Below are 20058 nucleotides of genomic sequence, written 5' to 3'. Positions count from 1 at the left end.
ATAAGTGCTGATTATGAGAATCGGCAAATCGTGTTGATACAGAGACAATGAAGGGTTCTTATATACATATATGTACATTGTTCAACGAACTAACTACAAATGGTGCCTTAGTTCTCGCTTTCGTTTTCCCACTGTTTTCATTGTTGTTGTAAATATGCAGTCTTCCAGCAATCTTTTGTTTGTGTATTTAAGTATATTTTGGTGTGTTGATGAGGTGCTCATGCACGGATTTTATTGAGGATATAGTTCGATATTTTTAGAATCAGTGGAGTTATTGATGAACCTAGGTGCAGTTCCTACCTGTTTAGTCGTTTTCAAAAGGTTAGGTAAGGCCTGAAGCAGATGTACCAGTACGCAGCATTATGTACACGCCCTGGGATATAAAGAATTATCATGCTCTATCTAAATTCGAGGGATCCATTCTGGTGAACTCTGACGCCCATACTACGGACTTTTCGATAAATTAAGTTTATTAATTTTATTACGTTTTTGAGTAATTTTATTTATTCAGCTATTTATTATTATTATTATTATTATTATTATTATTATTATTATTATTATTATTATTAGCAGTAAAGTTACAACAGGGTGTTCGGTTTCTTTTTTCCTGACCTTATTCCGAATTCCATGTGGACTTGATCCACTGTTACAACCGTGTGCCCTTCCTAACGCCAAGCCAATGTTGAGGGATATATTTACTGTTGCGTGTTTCTGTGGTGTGCTTGCTAACGTAGTGCTGGTAAGACAAGCACTAAGCCCCTAGTCTGAGAAATTAACCGGCGTCGTTGAGAATCTGACCCAGGACCCTCTGAAGCGAAGGCCGCAACGCTGCGCTAGAAGCCAGACATCCTCGTAAATACATATTCTTCGAGGAAACCGTTAAACCGTCGAATCATCACGGCGATTTGTGAAGGAACTCGTGATATTCTTATATAGCCTGATCTGCAGATCCTGTCGAGATTCACCGCACTTGAGCAGTTGCGTGTTTCTGGGGTGTCTTTGCTGATGTAGTGTTGTCAAGACAAACACCCAGCCCGATCCTGAGAAATGATTCATTCGCTGAGATTTTTTTTCTTTACGTCGCACCGACACAGATAGGTCTTATGGCGACGATGGGATAGGAAAGGCCTAGGAATGGGAAGGAAGCGGCCGTAGCCTTAATTAAGGTACAACCGTAGCATTTGCCTGGTGTGAAAATGGGGAAACCACGGAAAACAATCTTCAGGGCTGCTGACAGTGGGATTCGAACCCACTATCTCCCAGATGCAAGCTCACAGCTGCGCGCTCCTAACCGCACGGCCGACTCGCCCGGTGAATTTTTATTTACCGGTATCCCAAATGTTACTTCAGATCCCGACAAAAATGAAATGTCGCCCCCCTCAATTAATTTTTGGAGACATGCAGTAGTTGATAAAAACTGTTGGCGTCGTGGATAACAGGAATAATTCCATTGCTTACCCAATAATTGCATTTTATCGCCACAAAGTGTTCTATGATCATCATTTCGAAGATACTCGAGGTTCAAAATACCTCCTTTTGGCTTCAGTAGGGACACTCACAGAAATCTCAGCAGGAATTCTTTAACAGTGTTGATGGCGGCTTCTCTAAAAATGACTCGTCACCCAAAATTTCATATTACATTACAGAGGAATCTACGATAATATAGTGATAGGTGTACTTCTGCATTATTATTATTATTATTATTATTATTATTATTATAATTATTATTATTATTATTATTGGTGAAAAATGAAAATCCACAGCCTGTTTCCAGTCATTCGACCGGGTCAGGAATGGAATGAATTAAGCCCCCATCTAGCGGCGAGGATATGAATTGTGCCGGCTGCCGAAACCTGTCGCACTGTTATTTATTATTACTACATTCACTGTGGTAACTTAAACTGAAGGATTCTTTGTTCAGAGATATGAAGCTCGAATACCGGCGCTAACAGACTCTTCAAAGTGGTACTTCTCTGATTTTGTGGCAGTTTCAATAATCCCTCAGCAAGTAATTCACACCAAAGCACGAAGATTTTGCCTGGTTTCGCGTTGGAAATATCACTGTTTCTTACGTTAGACTTCATTTCCGTTATTTGTAATGTTCATTAAGGTATGGAGATATCGAGTAATATCCGCGATGTTTTCGTGAAACGTGTGGATGATGGATTATCTGTTTATTACTGTCGTAATCTGCTGTCCGTCTGGGTCGTTTGTACAGAGCAGCCTGTTCAATGGCAGTGTTCCTGGGTCTTGCCGAGTTGCTGCTTATCGCTGCGAGTAGCCTTGGCATTGGCGCTTACCTTTAAACTAAAACTAAACTTACGGCCTTCACGTTCTGCTTCCTGTAAATATTTCGTTTCCCAGCCTTTGATATAGGGAAATACTGGTTTCATTTAAAGTCTTGCTGTCCTCACTGGAATCCTCCATACTTTCAGAACAGTTAAATCACTTAGAAAACATTAGCACCACTGAACCGCGGTCCCTACTGCACTACAAAAGTCAAGCAAGTGACAGGAATGTTAGCCTACCCTGCTGCTTGTTCCCATCCCCTGTCAAGTTTCCGCTCTCTTCAAGGAAGCTGGTATATGCGACTTCAACCTCTCTAGTCTCAGATGCTGAGTCTTACACCTATTTTGCAATGTGAATAAGCCTACCTTACATCAACTAACAGGTCGAAGTTTAGTGGAAACTCTATGTAACTCCGTGTTTGAGACTGCGACCATTCCTATGTTAACGCGACTGTGCTCTACCACTTCACGTAATTTCAAGGCTGCCTAAGCAGAAAGCGCCAAAATATACCCCATGCCGCAAGTAGCAGCAGTACAGTAAAACTTGCTCAAAGCGGAATCGCAAGGGTCCGAATTTCTTTTCCGAATTAGACAACTTTCCGGATTGAACAGAATTATACAGAAGGATTCACAGATTGCTTACCCCTGATCCATTGGTGTCGTTCCATTTGCGATCACTCAGGTAGAATACAAGACTAATTTATTTTTGACGGGTTATACATTGTCCCATTTGCGATCACTCGTATCAGTGACATACAAACAGTCAGGTTGTTGTGAGGGAATTCCCTGCTGAACGACTGGTACAGAAAGACATCCCTCAAGTAACTGGCGAAACTACATAAAGTACTAGGATTCTTACGAATCGTATGTTGAAACTCATTAAATTACTTATATTCACCGTTTGTGATTGATGCGTTCATATCGGGACTGACAGAGAATAAACAGGACTCAGATGTACCTTTTATATTGAGTTACTAGATGGCTGTGGGTGTAAAGGCGGTTAAATGAGTTTTAAGAAGTAGGACAAAAGATGGGCGTATTAAAACCTTTGAATTTGACACTTTCCAATTTCAAAACAAAGGATTTTGCTGTAACACTTTGCTTCTTCGATAGTGCTACCGTTTTTGAAGCAATTGTTGCTGATCTCAAACTTTACAGTTAAACTACGCTTTCTTATGCAATAGGGGACACTATTACATTACTGCATAAATAATGCTCAAATTGTTCAAACATCATACTGACGCGTTAAGTAAGCAGCTGCTCAAAATATAATTACCCTACTTTCATCTATCTGTATGTATGTCTACCCCTTAGTCTCGTTTCTTGATACCGGGTCGGGATGAGGTGAGATTAATTTATATGGGATGTTTCTACGGCCGGTTGCCCTTCCTGGCACCAACCTCAGTTGAAGAGCTAATGAAGATGAAATGTGTTATGGTGAATGAAATTGGGTAAGGGGTGGGACTCAGCTTTGGCCTATGAATAGGAAATGTACCGGCATTTGCCTGGAAGTGAAAATATTAAACCACTCTGAGAACAGCCGACGGTGGGGTTCGAACCCACGTTTCCCGAATACAGAGCTTGGCTCCATAGGCGTAGTGCGTTAAAACGCGCGGCCACTCAGCTTACTTTCACCTATATAAATAAAATGATAATTTTTGTCTGTCAGCTCGGATTAGATGTACAAGATTCTAGAACTTAATGTCAAGAAAATATTAAAATTAAAATAAGTTGAAGAAATGATAAATCTATAACGATAGCGCGATAAGATGAGATTGCATTCGGGAAAAAGTGGGTTAGAATCCCATTGTCGGTAGCCCTGAAGATGGTTTGCCGTGGTTTCCTATTTTCACAACAAGCAAAAAAAAATGCTGGGGCTGTATCTTAATTAAGGCCACGGTCGCTTTCTTCCCACTCCTAGCCCTTTCCTATCCCATTGTCGCCATAAGACCTATCTGTGTCGTTGCGATATAAAGCCGGCGATGAAAAACCCATGTCACCAAACATCCCTGACTTTTCCGTAAATTTCTGTAAGAGTGTCCATTATACAGTATAAAGCACAATTATTCATCTCAATGGCCTGTATGTCGTAAGCACGCAGATAGCATAACAGCAAAAGCTACATCAACGATGGATGTCTACGCCTGGAATAATTACAGTATGTTAAGAACTGAAAATGAAAACATACAACCTGTTTTCCAGTCATTGACCGGGTCAGGAATGGAATGAATGAAACAGATATAGGCTATTAGTACGATGGGGTCGCCACTCCCAAAGTGATTTAGGGGTACGATGCGCATTGGTATCACCCAAATATCACTGTAAAATTTGTCACAAATGGAACATAATAATTGCTTTTACACATATCAAGTGAAAAATCCCTGGCAAATTAAGAAATATCGTCGTTATTTGAGAAATATGAAAACATACTTAAGGCTTGTAGACAGGACTGGTTTTTATGACGTACTGCGCTGCTGGTGCCGTCTTATGTTACTTTCTTCAGGTCCAGGGCTAGCACCGTGGAATGGGAGTGCTATGTCTGTAGATTCTCACTGTCTTTGTCCATATGACTAGAGCGGCCAGTTCAGGCCAGTTCAAACAGCAAAATGGAAGTCAACAGAAAAATAGCATGATCCCTGGACCTATAAATATTTTTATTTCTGTTCGAACGAAAGTAGCTCGATCCCTGGACCAATAAATCACTAGTCCACTGAATTTTTCTTATGTACATTGGCCATACCATTTTGTCGCCTATTAAATATTGCATATCGCGATACAATTCATGAAATGATAATGTTTGACAAGTGAAGCAATGAAAGGAAAGCAAAGAAAAAGCAAAGAACTTCAGTGAACACAGATATCACACACGAAATCGTTGAAAGTGTAAGACAAAAGACATACGTGTGTCACTGTGAGCGCAACACCAAATGTACTTGTAAAGTGGTAAAGTACGTATACATAATATTCTCCAAACATCAAATATTTCTTAATTTGCCAGGGATTTTTCACTTGATATGTGTAAAAGCAATTATTATGTGCCATTTGTGACGAATTTTATAGTGATATTTGGGTGATACCAATGCGCACTATACCCAACCGGAGTACCCGGAGAAAAACCTGTCCCGCCTCCGCTTTGTGCAGCACAAATCTCACATGGAGTGACCGGGATTTGAACCACGGTATCCAGCGGTGAGAGACCGACGCGCTGACGTCTGAGCCACGGAGGCTCCTATGTTAAGAACTATAGAGTAATATTATCTCAGAAAACCTTCAAGAGAGAGGATGTGTGGAGTACGCCCTAATTAGCAGTCCCGCTGCTACATGGACGTTGGAAAACCCTGATAGGCTGCTGATAATTTTACAGTGATCGCAAATGGACACGAACTGGTCTTTCTTCACATTCTTGTTTTCCACAGTAATGGGAGTGATCGCAAATGGGACAACTTTTGCTGTGATCGCAAATGGGACGCAACCGATCCATTAGTCTAGTTTTGGTGATGCAACGACTGTGCTCTACCACTTAACGTACTTTCAAGGCTGCCTAAGCAGAAAGCGCCAAAATATAACGCATGCCGCCAATAGTAGTAGTAGTAGTAGTAGTAGTAGTAGTAGTGGTGGTAGTAGTAGTACAGTAAAACTTGCTCAAAGCGGAATCGCAAGGGTCCGAGTTTCTTTTTCGAGTTAGACAACTTTCCGGATTGAACAGAATTATACAAAAAGATTCACAAATTGCTTAGCCCTGATCCATTAGTCTAGTTTTGGTGATGCATATCTCAGTAACACAATATCTGGATGTACAGTTGCTTTTTATTACTCTCGCATAGGCTTGCACTATAACACACTCAACATATTATGTACTGCATGTAGCGGACTCATTGAAAATGGACCATTTCTGCCTTATTCCACATATTTAATAAAAAACTACAGTATACATATAACACATTATACACAATACTGTATTTGTCAAATTATTCCGTCTTCCACATATCTAACGAAGAAACCTGTTTCACCTTCCTTGATGTCATGTCTTTCTCAATGCAGTCTTTAACCAACACGTCTTCGCTCTTTCAGTATATCACACTTTTAATTTCATACATTGCCGGATATATTAGTTGTGACTTCTTGAGCTACTGTAAAGCGCTAAAGACTGCATTGAGAAAGACATGACATCAAGGAAGGTGAAACAGGTTTCTTCGTTAGATATGTGGAAGAAGGAATAATTTGACAAATACAGTATTGTGTGTAATGTGTTATATGTATACTGTAGTTTTTTATTAAACATGTGGAATAAGGCAGAAATGGTCCGGTTTTCAATGAGTACGCTACATACAGTACATAATATGTTGAGTGTGTTATAGTGCAGGCCTATGCGAGAGTAATAAAAAGCAACTGTACATCCAGATATTGTGTTACTGAGAGATGCATCACCAAAACTAGACTAATGGATCAGGGTAAGCAATTTGTGAATCTTTTTGTATAATTCTGTTCAATCCGGAAAGTCGTCTAATTCGGAAAGAAACTCGGACCCTTGCGATTCCGCTTTGAGCACGTTTTACTGTACTACTACTTCTACTACTACTGCTGCTGCTGGCGGCGTGCGTTATATTTTGGCGCTTTCTGCTTAGGCAGCCTTGAAATTACGTGAAGTGGTAGAGCACAGTCGCGTTTACATAGGAATGGTCGCAGTCTCAAACACGGAGTTACATAGCGTTTCCACTAAACTTCGACCTGTTCGTTGATGGAAGGTAGGCTTATTCACATTGCAAAATAGGTGTAAGGCTCAGCATCTGAGACTAGAGAGGTTGAAGTCGCATATACCAGCTTCCTTGAAGAGAGGGGAAACTTGACAGGGGATGGGAACAAGCAGCAGGGTAGGCTAACATTCCTGTCACTTGCTTGACTTTTGTAGTGCAGTAGGGATCGCGGTTCAGTGGTGCTAATGTTTTCTAAGTGATTTAACTGTTCTGAAAGTATGGAGAATTCCATTGAGGACAGCAAGACTTTAAATGAAACCAGTATTTCCCTATATCAAAGGCTGGGAAACGAAATATTTACAGGCAGCAGAACATAAAGGCGCACCTCCACAGCATAAAATATTTAAATAAAACTCATTATGTCAATATCTCCGAACTTAATGTAAAAAACATATATCCGGGACGCACCACAACAGCTCGAATTATTACGGACACCAGCATCGGCTGCGAAATCTAAGAAACAACAATTCCTCGTACATTTTTACCCTGCAAGTTATAATAATGAAGATATTCACGATTTTAGGTGTTTGTTTCCGTCAACGGCGAGGATCGCTGACGTGTGAATGTTGTTCAGTCGTCGTAATAAGGAACTAGCTGGCGGTGGTTGTTGTGATTCTTTTTATAAGCTGAAAAAGAAATTTTGTCACGAGAACGGTTCTATAAAGGGCATTGTAAGTACCGTACCTGTTCTTAAAATTGATACGCATTTCTTTAAACTTGCGATGTTTGTGACTGCGTATCTCTTATAAGCTCTTTCCGATCCAAATATCTCGTCAGCCTATTTCCACACTGTTTTTTAAACCGGTGGTTGGTTTGATAAATTCCACGCAAGTAATTACACTTGCTGATGAAGATACCCCGTGCCCATTGCAGCAATTGCCATCGGAGTTTAGTACCGTTTCTTAGATTTCGCAGCCGATGCTGGTGTCCGTAATAATTCGAGCTGTTGTGGAGCGTCCCGGATATATGTTTTTACATTAAGTTCGGTAATATTGACATAATGCGTTTTATTTAAATATTTTATGCTGTGGAGGTGACCATTCTGAAGATTTGAGGAAACTTAAGTTAGTGGCGCCATCAGGTGACCCGCTGAAGAGAGATAAAGGTGCAAAAAAAAAAAAAAAAAAAGGCGGCGGTAGGGAGGGGAGGCTGTCCGTTCTTTGTTCTTCGGGAGATCTGTCAAGGTCTGGACTGGGTCACGTGCTATAGACGCCAGGTGGGCCAGGAGGCCCACTGGTTCCCTTCCTTGCATGGTACAGATGGCGGTGAGCGAAGAAAAGAGTCTTGCTTCTTCTCTCGCTTGTAGGGGGTTATAAAGGTTCCCCTCATATCCCCTCTATTGCGAGTTCTAAAGTTAGCCTTGAGAGCAGCTGCTGCGTCTTTTTGGTTCGTTGTTCCCGCGCTCAGACAGGCATTACGCAATGCCACGCAACAATGAGACGCTTACTCGCTCAGGAAGTTGCTTTGTATTAGGAGCTGGCAAGAAACCGAGCAGGTCTCCCCCTTTCTTGAGTTGCTTTCCATGAATTCATACGCTTCTCATTGACAAACCATTGCTTTCCCGGGGATTTCTTAGGTTGTACTTCAAGTTTACAGTACTTTAAGCCATTGTCTTACTGTTTATGTGGAATAAGCGCGCAGACGTAATCGTGGCAAAGACTAGTTCGATTGATCCCTAAAATCTTCGTCTATTGCAGAGCGGACTTCGTAATGAACAACACACCAGGTTCCAGTAGTAGGCTGGTCAGTAGTTTTCTTCCTCTTACCAAGGACTATAGATTCTGTATACAGTACTGTATCGAATACTATTTTCAAAGGTTTTATGATTCAAGCGTGCACATCTACAAATAGCGAGATGTAAGAAAAAGGTATATTTTGGGAGCAAGCATGTATTTCGTAAACATAGCCACGGGATCTCCGCTTTTACGTGGATTCTGAACCTCAGGAACTAAAATTTCAAAAACCCACATGTATTGGAGAATACAATGTGAAATTCATGACAGTAGATTTATGAGTTAGGCGCTATAATAATATCGGTTCAGGCTAATATTTCTACGCTCAGTTGTCTCAATGTTTTGAGGTAGTGTACTGTATGTATGTATGTATGTATGTATGTATGTATGTATGTATGTATGTATGTATGTACAGTCATAGGAAAAAGTATACGTACACCTTAAAAGTTAAGGAATGTTATCGTTTGTAGTTGACGCATTGTCCATAGACTGCTAGAAATTTCACTACTATTCTATATTTCGGTATTCCGCGAAACATGAGTATGAATACGTACTGGAAATAACAACAGTACTTGAGAAATGTTCGTTTTAACAAACGTATCATCCAATAAGTTTGAAATATAGATGCATAAAAAGTATTCGTACAGGTGGTTTATCTTCACATCAAAGTCCTTGATGGCATCCCTTGCAACGCAGGTAAGCAGTAAAGGTCACGTCTTGTACCAAGCCAGTTGTGCTTCAGTCGTTGTGAACAACAAGTGATGCAGTCAATCGGTAAGATGGGCCGAAAAAATGAAAGAAACAACAGAAGAAGAGAGAAGAATTGTAATCCAGGCTCATAATTCCTGTAAATCGCTCTCGGATATATCGAAACTTGTGAAGAGACAAAGATCTACAATTCAGGGAATTATTGACAGCTATGGTGAGAGAAAATCTTTCGAAAATGCACGTAGATGTGGACGTCCATGCAAACTAGACGATCGAACTAGAAGACTAATCCTCAGGAAAGTTACGAAAAATCCTAGAATCAGTGCTGCAAAACTGACGTCTGAACTAGGAAAGGATTTAAAACGTAATATCTGTGCTTCCACAATTCAAAAGTTTTTATATACGAATGGGTATCATTGTAGAAATGCCAGGCGAAAACCTTTAATTACTTTAGCAAATAGGAAGAAACGACTACAATATGCTACAGGCTATAAACATGCGTCTCTAGAATTCTGGGATCGAGTTATATTTACGGATGAAAGTAAATTCACTGTTTTTCAAGAACATGGCAAAAAGGTGTGGAGGAAAACGAACACAGAACTCTAAGAAAAAAATCTGGTTCCTTCAGTGAAGCATGGTGGAGGTTGTTTAATGGTTTGGGGTTGCATGAGCTCAGCTGGAGTAGGTTAACTTAGAATTCATAGATGGAAAGATGGACCGTAAATACTATATTGAAATTTTGAAGAAAAATCTAGCATCTAGTGCCGAAAAAATGGGACTTCTGGGTAATTATGTATTTATGCAGGATAATGATCCAAAGCATACGGCCCTTGATACACGATTGTGGATTTTATACCACACACCCAAATATATGGTAACACTCCCCCAATCCCCGGATCTGAATCCGATTGAACATGTGTGGGCTTATCTTAAAGAGAGACTGAGCACAAGAAATATTTCATCAAAGTCAGCTTTGAAAATGGCTCTTTTGGAAGAATGGGGTAAGATTGAGCCCACCTTCACCTCCAAGCTAGTTCATTCAATGCCTAGGCGGCTTGAGGCCATTGTAAAATCAAAAGGATTGCCAACAAAATACTAAATATGTACTAAAATCAGTGGCGAATGAAAGTAAAACCGGACTGTACGAATACTTTTTATGAGTATGAAATCATGGTATTTTCAGTTATTTATCTATTACAGACAGAGACATGTATCAATTTTTTGTTTTGTGATGTATATACCTTTACATAGTGTACAGGAAGCTAACCTGTTGATGTTATAAAATGTACATGACAATAAGTGTACTAAGTAAAGTATATTTGTTTCAGTATTAAGTGTACGAATACTTTTTACTATGACTGTATGTATGTTCAGTCCGTCAGCGATGCCGCCGCTGGTGGGATTCTCAACAGCTCTGCATCAGCTGTCATAGATGGTCTAGGCATCACTGAAGAGGCGTAATAGGGAAATGAGGAGTGCGGTAGTTTTCTGTTGCTTTCCTCACCGAGCCAGAGTTGCTATTACATATCAGTCTGCCAAGCCCACTGAAATGCATATACCAGCCGACCCTGTGAGCAACATTTTCACACCATTCATAGCAGGGACTGGCTGCATAAGGATTGGCATTACTAGCATCGCTCATACCTCAGTCACTTTCATATTGTCAAAGCCAAGGATAGGACAGAGACAGATCTATGAAAGTAACAAAATTGCTCTAGCATATACTGGAAGACTTAGTGCACTGTAAACACTAGGTGCTGCCAGCAAAGGCGACTTGAGGTACTAGAGACGTTCAACTTCTCTCTTTTTCTCGCCTTGCCCCGAGTGGGTGTGATTGAATGGGTTCTCTTCTTAAATATTGTACTTAATATTGCAAAATTTGGACGTCATGGAGCATTTCAGTCGTTATTCAAGAAAGCTCTGATTCCGGGATGAAGGGTAAAACGATAGAATTAAGCTCGATATCCTCCCATCTCTCTTAAGTACGTCATTGCCCAAGGTTTATGCATTTTTAATTAACGATGCCGAGGTACCAGAATTTTGTCTCGTAGGATTCATTTTAAATGCCGATAAATCTACTGATACGTGGCTGACGTATTTGAGCACCTTCACATACTATCAAACTGAGCCGGGATGCAACCCGCCAATTCAAGTTCAGAAGGCCAGTGCTAGCCTCATGGCTTAGGTGGCAGCGCGGCGGCTTCTCATAGCTGGGTCACCGTGGTTCAAATCCCGGTCACTCCATGTGAGATTTGTGCTGGACAAAGCGGGGGTGGGACAGGTTTTTCTCCGGGTACTCCGGTTTTCCGTCGTCTTTCTCTGCAGCAACACTCTCCAACATCATTTCATTTTATCAGTCCTTATCATTGCCTCAGAGGAGTGCGACAGGCTTCGGCAGTCGGTACAATTCATGTTATTCCTGACCTATCTGCAACTGGAAACAGGCTGTGGATTTTCATTTTCAAGGCCAACGCTCTACTGCCTGAGCTACTAAGCCCGGCATTTGTTTTATTAATAACTGTATGATGAGATCAGCCTATCCCAGTTGTTGAAACTGTATTCAATCAGTTGTGGGTAAGACAGGCTATGTATCTACCACCTGTCTACTAGCCTGACCGGCAGATGTTCAGTGTTCTGTTAACGTTTCGACCAACTGATGAGGCGCCCCATCTCTTCGGTGGAAAAACACCGACTCCATATTTCAGAGCGAATGTACCATTATTCGGGCACGTGGTGTGATAGAGGACGTTTACGATGATAGGAGTTCAAGCTAGACTGCTTTATTGATATAGTAGGTTAAATATCGGTGAACGAAAGCACCTCATAGAGAGCATTGGTGAAGGTTCTGGTTCTTCCGCTTTCTGCTTCCATTAAAATTTTATTTTAAGTAGTAAATTATGACTAAAAATTGCATTTTGTGAAAAGCAACTATTACAAGTAAACTTTACTGAAATATTAGGTAACTTATAAGTAATTCAATTACTTTTACTCAATTACTTCCCAACTCTATTGTTAGGTACCGGTACCTCATGATAATAATAATAATAATAATAATAATAATAATAATAATTGTAATTCATCATATTGTTAGAATAGTCATCGCTGGCTAGCATTTCGTGCCAATTTCTGATAAACTTGGTAACATTGATAAGGCGGGGAACGTTATGGGTTCAATGTTTTTATTTTGACATTTGTGCACATTAGAGTACAGTATATTGCAAACATTGAGTAACCAAGAGCCGATGGAGCTGCGCTGTTTACATATGAAAAGTGAGAGTATTGGTACAAACCAGATTAGGAACAGACTATGCAGACACTCTTTTTATGATTGGTTTATCTTCTGCCGGTTATACTTTAAATTGTTAATTTTATAACCCATGTAAGTGCAAGGTATGAAGGGAAGGGATGATTAGGTCTTCCAAGTATAAATGTACATTTTAAAAATCAAATAAGAGCCTGTAATTTCTCGTCGAGCAATTGTGAAAATTGTGTTGAAGTACTACATGCTCAGAATATTCTAATGCAGGGACATTTAAATACCTCATTTATTGTAATGTTGTCCGACTCGTTGGCTGAATGGTCAGCGTACTGGCCTTCGGTTCAGAGGGTCCCGGGTTCGATTCCCGGCCGGGTCGGGGAATTTAACCTTCATCTGTTAATTCCAATGGCCCGGGGCCTGGGTGTTTGTGCTGTCCCCAACATTCCTGCAACTCACACACCACACATAACACTATCCTCCACCACAATAACACGCAGTTACCTACACATGGCAGATGCCGCCCACCCTCATCGGAGGGTCTGCCTTACAAGGGCTGCACTCGGCTAGAAATAGCCACACGAAATTATTATTATTGTAATGTTTATTGCACACTTGAATTTCCTTCTCCCATCCTGTGTGCACCATCTCTTCTTATTTTGTGCTTTTAAAAAAATTATTGTTTCCTGTTTGTCTTGTCTTGCAGGCAGCCATCCTCCAGCAGACAGCAGAGTATATTTACCAATTGGAGCAGGAGAAGACTAGTTTGTTGTCCCAGAATTGTCAGCTGAAGAGGCTGGTGAACCAGCATGAAGGACAGCACGAGAGTAGTAGCAAGAAGCGAAAACTGGACACCAACAGTAAGTAACTCGGTAAACTATGAAGGAGTAGACTAAGTAGACAGCAGACTACTGCTATGGGTCAAGTGCACTCTCCTCACAAGAAAATATTCATATGGACTGGCACAGCTGGTTTAGTGTTAGTTGATCTGTTCCTATTTTTTTAAGGTTGTGACAGAGAAAACTGGCATGGTCAGTAGGCAGTTGATGGTGATTTAGTGCCAAAATCTTATATCGGATAATTCATTGACGCATGTCTCCAAAAACCGCAAAAGCAGTTAGTGGGACGTAAAATTTATAAAAATAAATCATTGACTTTTCAAGTACCTCTGAGAAAATTTCTGGCAAACCACCTTTTCTTGAAAAACATCACCAATTTAGGTTACGTTATTATTATTTATTTAAGCTCATTGACATTTTGTTATTTGTTACATAAGTAGCTATTTATGTTTGCCAGTAACTACTAGTAAGTATTTAATCTTTGCTTTGGCATTATTTTCATTTCTATACAGAAATGCTGAATAGTGCTGCTATAACATTACTTTCCGTACTGCATGTTATTAGGAGTTTGTATGACTAGACTGAGGACTAACAAGTAGCAAAAATTGTCTGATAAGCTGCATAGTTTGGTTGATTGAAGTGTTATGCTTTTATGCTCAAGATCATGGTATTGACTTTTGGTGCCTAAGATTATAGGATTAACTTCTGGCACCATTTGTTGGTATTTAAAAGTTTCAAATGAAAAAAAAACTCTTGTCAGTAGATTTACTAGCATGTGAAAAAAAAACCTTTTTTGGGGCAGTATCCGAGCTCTACACTTCACTGCGTGTTTCAGATAGATTACAAGATTGGTGCATCACATTTTATGTCAAAGTTAAGGGACTGAGATAATCCATTACAGGCTTTTGATTTTAATTAAAGTTTTACAATGAATTGAAGATATCTCCTATAAGAGATGAAACATGTATTCTATAAAAATAATGCACAATTTCATGTATGTAAAAAGTGTTGATTAGGTGTAACTTTACACCTGACAATTGGATATTTTGTCAACACTGATATTGAAATAAGATGAAATTCATCCGTTGTGGGCCAGAATGGTTTGCATTACATTTTATATTAAAGTTATGGTGAGAAGTTCCTTATTCGCTTACTAATTTTACAAAGATATAAATCTGCATTTAAATTGAAAAATCTGAAATATCTGCATTAAAAATGGAAAATATGAAAATTAATATTCATTAAATAAAATACACAATCGTCGAACTTTGTACTCTCACTTACTTCTTACCTGCTTACTTACACATACGTTATTTGATGGGCGCCAGCTACCACTCAGTGCAGCAATAATAGAATGAGAATCTTGACTATCTCTAGGGTGTGGGGTAATAAGCTTACTTTTGACAACATACCATATAAGTTCTGGGGAAAAGGACATTGGCGTTCGGTTTTCCCATCAAATTTTGAGGTTATGTAATTCTGTTATAGAAATGAAACGCTAAATTAATTTGATAGAACAAAATATATTCTTGAAATCATTTCAAGTGAAAATTGCTGCAATTAAAACAGATGAGAATGTGAAATTATGACATTGCAACTGAAAGAAACTAGGCACGAATTTGAATTCTTCTTGACCGGACATTTAACAATTTATACAAAATATATCCCTCACTGTTTCACTTGACTGTACCTTCAACACTTTGAGTGTAATTACAACGTATTCCTTAGATCTGGTGTTTACTGTAGATGTGTCACGCCTAATTTGGCGATGTATCCATGTGGCTGCTTCTTCTCCATATCATACGACTTCTTTGTAAGTCTGTATGGTATGACTCCATTGCAAGTGTATCCTTCTATGACTCCATCACTGTTCACCATCCACTTCTTTTCTCTTCACCTTCCGTTTAACTAATGACTCCCGCTGACTGACTGAGGCCACTCCATTTCGTTCACTTAATGGCCAACTGTGCCTCTCCTTCCAGTAGAATAATGACTGGCGGTACAAGATACAGCCACCTTCTATAGACGTTGGATGACGCACCTACGTATTTTCCAGAAATAACTATGATCGACTCCCACCTCGCGACAAGTGTTACCTATAATGGTGAAATAGCCCGGAGCGGCCAGGGATACTCAAAGAAACTGAACTCATCGCTAAATGCTCACTATGACGTAGCAATGACTCTGCATTTACTCCAGCAGTATTGCACAATGTAGCAATGTCACATCCAACATCTGATATATAGCAATTCTTACTGTACATGTCTTGAGTGTTAATCTACATACAAGTATATATGGATACATTTAACTACAATCACACAAGCGACAAGTATTGCAGAATTGAATTGAATAATAATGATAATTCAATAATATAAATCTCACAGATAAAATAATAATAATAATAATAATAATAATATGGGCATCATAATAATAATAATAATAATAATAAAAAATACAGATATGATCTTGTAACGGGATTTGAACCATTACAATGGGACTGGGGTAATCTGTTAAAGGCTTGTTTCCACTTAATAGAGGGTCTGTTTAAGATTGATTTTACTGTATTATAAACTATTTAAAACATAGGACTGCATCTGCCTTTCAACTCTGTGGTAATTTGCACCTCTAGACGCAATAGGACTTGTCCAGAGAATTCATGAACTCGGTTAAAATTAATGTACTTAACCTTCTTTCTAGATTCGTACAGAACAATTGTCTTAAACCATGAATATTTTAAAGTTAGTTGTAGTTCATTGTTAGACTTTATCTTTGCTATACCACAGAACATTTCCTCTACTTTTACTGCTGTTCATGGTTATTACTATACAGCATTTCAGTGGCATTTATTTTAGTATATATTTTTATTAACTATAGGTTATATTTCTTTCTGAATTGTAAGAAGGAAAAGTATTTTATTTTGTCTGTTCTTGTTTTCTTGTAGCTGTTGTCGTTCCTCTCACAGCTGTTCCAGTAACAGTGAGTGAGTCATCGGACGAGGGTATCGGTAGCATGTCTCCTGAGCCTGTGTCCATCATCTCTACGTCTTCGCTACACGTTGATAGCGATCATAGCCGGGAGATGATTGAGCTGCGTGTTCAACTAGATCGTGAACGCAAACTTCGAATGCATTTAGAAGATCAAGTCCGTTCACTCGAGTCTCAGCTCTATCCTGAACGTATTCGTGAAATTACACAGCAAGTGCAGATGCAGTACCACCACCAAGAGGTAAAGCCATTCTGATTTCTACAACTTTAATTTCTTTTGTGTACATGAGAAGTTATCCTATATGTTTGTCTTCTTCATGTGTTTAGAATTCATGATTTACAGGTGATTAATTAAAAGTTCAGAGCGGAGTGCCGAGGATTAGGCGCGCTGGGAAGCGGAGACAGCGAGCGCAGTGCCTGCAATGACAAGCAGGCATGGTTGGCTCAAAGAAGCGGCATGATTACGCCTATAGAAACTAAACGAAACTGAACTCACTGGCTACATAGATTCTCTGGACAAATAAATAAATGAATAAACAATTAAATAAATCAACTAGGAAATTAAACTGAACTCACCAGTAATAAATAAGTAAATCAACTAGAAAATTAAACTGAACTCACCAGTATTTACAGACGATGCTGAATAGGATCTCCTTCCACTGTAATGCAAGCTTCACATCTTGTAATTAAATTTCGAAACACACTTGTAGTTCATGGACACCAATAGAACGCACAATGTTCCTAATTTCAATTTTTAATTCTTCTGCAGTTCGAGGATTATTTCTGTAAACTTTTCCTTTAAGATTTTCACATAGATAAAAATCACATGTGCTTAAATCAGGCGAACAAGGGGGCCATAAGCCTCTACTGATGATCTGATCATCATCAAACACTTCCCGTAACCATCGCATAGAGCTACGCGCCGTATGGGCCGTTGCACTATCCTGCTGGAAATAGCCGTACCTTTTCTCTTCTTCAGTTACGCAAAAAATGGTTCCAAAATCTTGTGAATATAATGGTCAGAAGTAATCGTGTCCTGAAAAATTATCAGACCGATAATTCGTTGGGCGCTGATAGCGCACCACACACACCCACCTTCACATTGTGCAGAGGTCTCGGCTGTAAAATGTGTGGGTTGTCTATATCCCAGGTTCTAATGTTCTGTGAATTGACATATCCACTCGAATGAAACCAGGCTTCGTCGTGGACACTATTCATTAGCCAATTCCAAAATCGTATTTTTGCATTGAAATTTGTAGACAGTATGTTATGGACTGAATGAGTCCGATAAGATCGTAAATGTAACAGTTTTGTTGTATTACGTGCTGAAGAAGGTGAAATACCACTTTCCTGAGCTACTTTCCGAAGCGACTTATGTGAACTGACCTGGAGTCTTGCCTGTATATCTTCTAACCTCTCCCGTGTGAGAGTTGTTCTCCTTCACTTCTCTTTCTTATTGATTACGGAACCAGTACTACACCAGTTGTAAACGAGCTGACGCACGTAATGTTTTGACGGTACTGTCGCACCGGGAAATTGTCTACAGGATTTTCGAAGGCACCTTTTAACTGGTTTCTTATTCTTGTGCAAATAACACTCAACCAAAAATATTCTTTGCTCTATAGTGTATTTAACCATCGTGATAATAACCTCACAACACACCTTAAAAGTCCCAATAGTTTCTAGCGAACTGAGGGAAGAGTGCTAAACAGCTGCGCGCTGGCAGTTTATCTCACCAGTGTTGACACAAGCCATATGGCACTTGCTGGGGAATTCCCACTGCATGCGAGCAGAAGTCTAAACTCTTAAATTATTCTCGCTGTAAAATTACCATTAGTGATGAAGTTTTAGCTTTAAGTGTTCTTTGTTATTAAAACTTGAATGTTTTATATCATGGAATGATTTCACTGATTATAATATTTTATTTCATATAGTGGCAGGAGATATGTAATTTTGTTTATTCTTATTATGAATGAATTCCAAATATAAGATAGCTTGTTGAAAAGAATACAGAATTCAGTTTCACAATACTTACATACTTCTTTGACTAGAAAATATATTCTTACTGTGCGTTATGGAAACGCGTGCAGAAGTTTCTGTCTGTGCTTGTTTCATGTCTTGGGGGTTATTTCAAGTGCTGTTGGCTGCTGCTCAGCGAGTGTGAGAGTGAGAGTTCATCGTAATATGTCTAAGGGGTCTGATAGAGATGTATACAATCTCCACAGCTCATTGACAACTGTGGAGAGTACATAGTAAGACAACTCACTGGATGGTTTGCAAGGTAAAATCTCCATTGCTGAGAGGAAGTTGAGCAGTCTTCATTTAAATGACAATTCTGCTGTTTGCTAACAGTGAGGAAGAACTTGCAACCTTGTTGCAGTGTGTTCAAGGAGACCCAAACTCTTGATATTGAGATTCACCCTAACAAGACAAAGCAAATGGTAATCGGTTGTGGGAACAACTTCAGTTTCAATAGTTATTTGTTGGATTCAGAAGTTGTGCTTGAATGCATTTATCTGGGTTCAGTTGTAAATGGTACTGGCGGTTCTGAGAGAGAACAGGAGAGTAGCCTTGGGATGCACTGCAGTGGAGAAGGAATATCCCTAGGTGTGATTGAGGAATATGCAAGGAGTATGAACATTCTTTTGTATTTTCCATCCGTTGATACTGCTGTGAAACCTGGACTAATGATGCCAGAGAAGTGTGGCCTTGGCAAAGAATAACAAGGATAGCGTGGACACAGAGGAGAGCAAATGTGTCAGTAAGGAATGAACTGGACATGCATAGACTTTCCTATACTATCCAAGAACACTCCAATTCTTTGGTCACATTACAGCATGACATGGCAACAACCGTGAAACATCTGAAGTCCAAGGAATGGTTATTGATAAAAGGTCACAGGGAAGAGCATCCATCATTGCAGAAGATTGGGTGAATTGGAGCCAACATATATCTTGGAAGCAATTTGTGCAGGTTCAAGATACTCAGTGATTAGCAATATGATTAGAGACGGAGGTGGAGAGAGAATTGTGAAGCATCTTAGGCATTTGTACATATAGTTATTTTTAAATTGAAAAGTCATGTTCCTGTGGTATGGATTCTGTGTAAAACTGAAGATCCCATCCCATAGCTATGATCACATCAGCAGTCAAGAAAAGCTAAAAGTTTCACTTTCTTTGGGATTTTGCAAACATCTTTCTTTTATTTCAATGAATGTTTATAGAGGTTAAGTCTTTTGTCAGATATTGCGTAGAAAGCATTTTAATTTTCCATTCTTACTTCCAGTGGTATGTTGTTGCTTTTACATTACGTGTTGTAGCTATCTTTTTGTCATCGATGATTATGTTCTGGCACACGTGTATCCTGTAAGATAATCTTAAGTTATAGCTTCCTCTGTGAAACAATTCTAAAGTGTTGGCCTCCAGATCCCAAGTTCATGGGTTCAAGCTCTGCTAAGGTAGTTGAATTTTTTAAGAATAGAAAAATTCACTGATTT

General features: G+C 39.4%; 1 protein-coding gene across 2 annotated transcripts in view; it reads left to right on the top strand.

Annotated features, from left to right (window-relative positions):
• Nucleotides 1–20058, top strand: part of crp (cropped) — a 238131-nt gene that overhangs the window by 201792 nt on the left and 16281 nt on the right. For both annotated transcript variants that reach the window (XM_067153617.2, XM_067153618.2), the window contains exons 3-4: nt 13446–13599; nt 16520–16803. In XM_067153617.2, the coding sequence (XP_067009718.1) occupies nt 13446–13599; nt 16520–16803 (438 nt within the window). The remainder of the gene's footprint in view (nt 1–13445; nt 13600–16519; nt 16804–20058) is intronic.

This window comes from Anabrus simplex, chromosome 9 (assembly GCF_040414725.1).
Source record: "Anabrus simplex isolate iqAnaSimp1 chromosome 9, ASM4041472v1, whole genome shotgun sequence".
In the NCBI taxonomy this organism is placed as follows: domain Eukaryota; kingdom Metazoa; phylum Arthropoda; class Insecta; order Orthoptera; family Tettigoniidae; genus Anabrus; species Anabrus simplex.
Note: the sequence above shows the minus strand (reverse complement) of the source record. Positions and strands in the feature narration are given on the sequence as shown.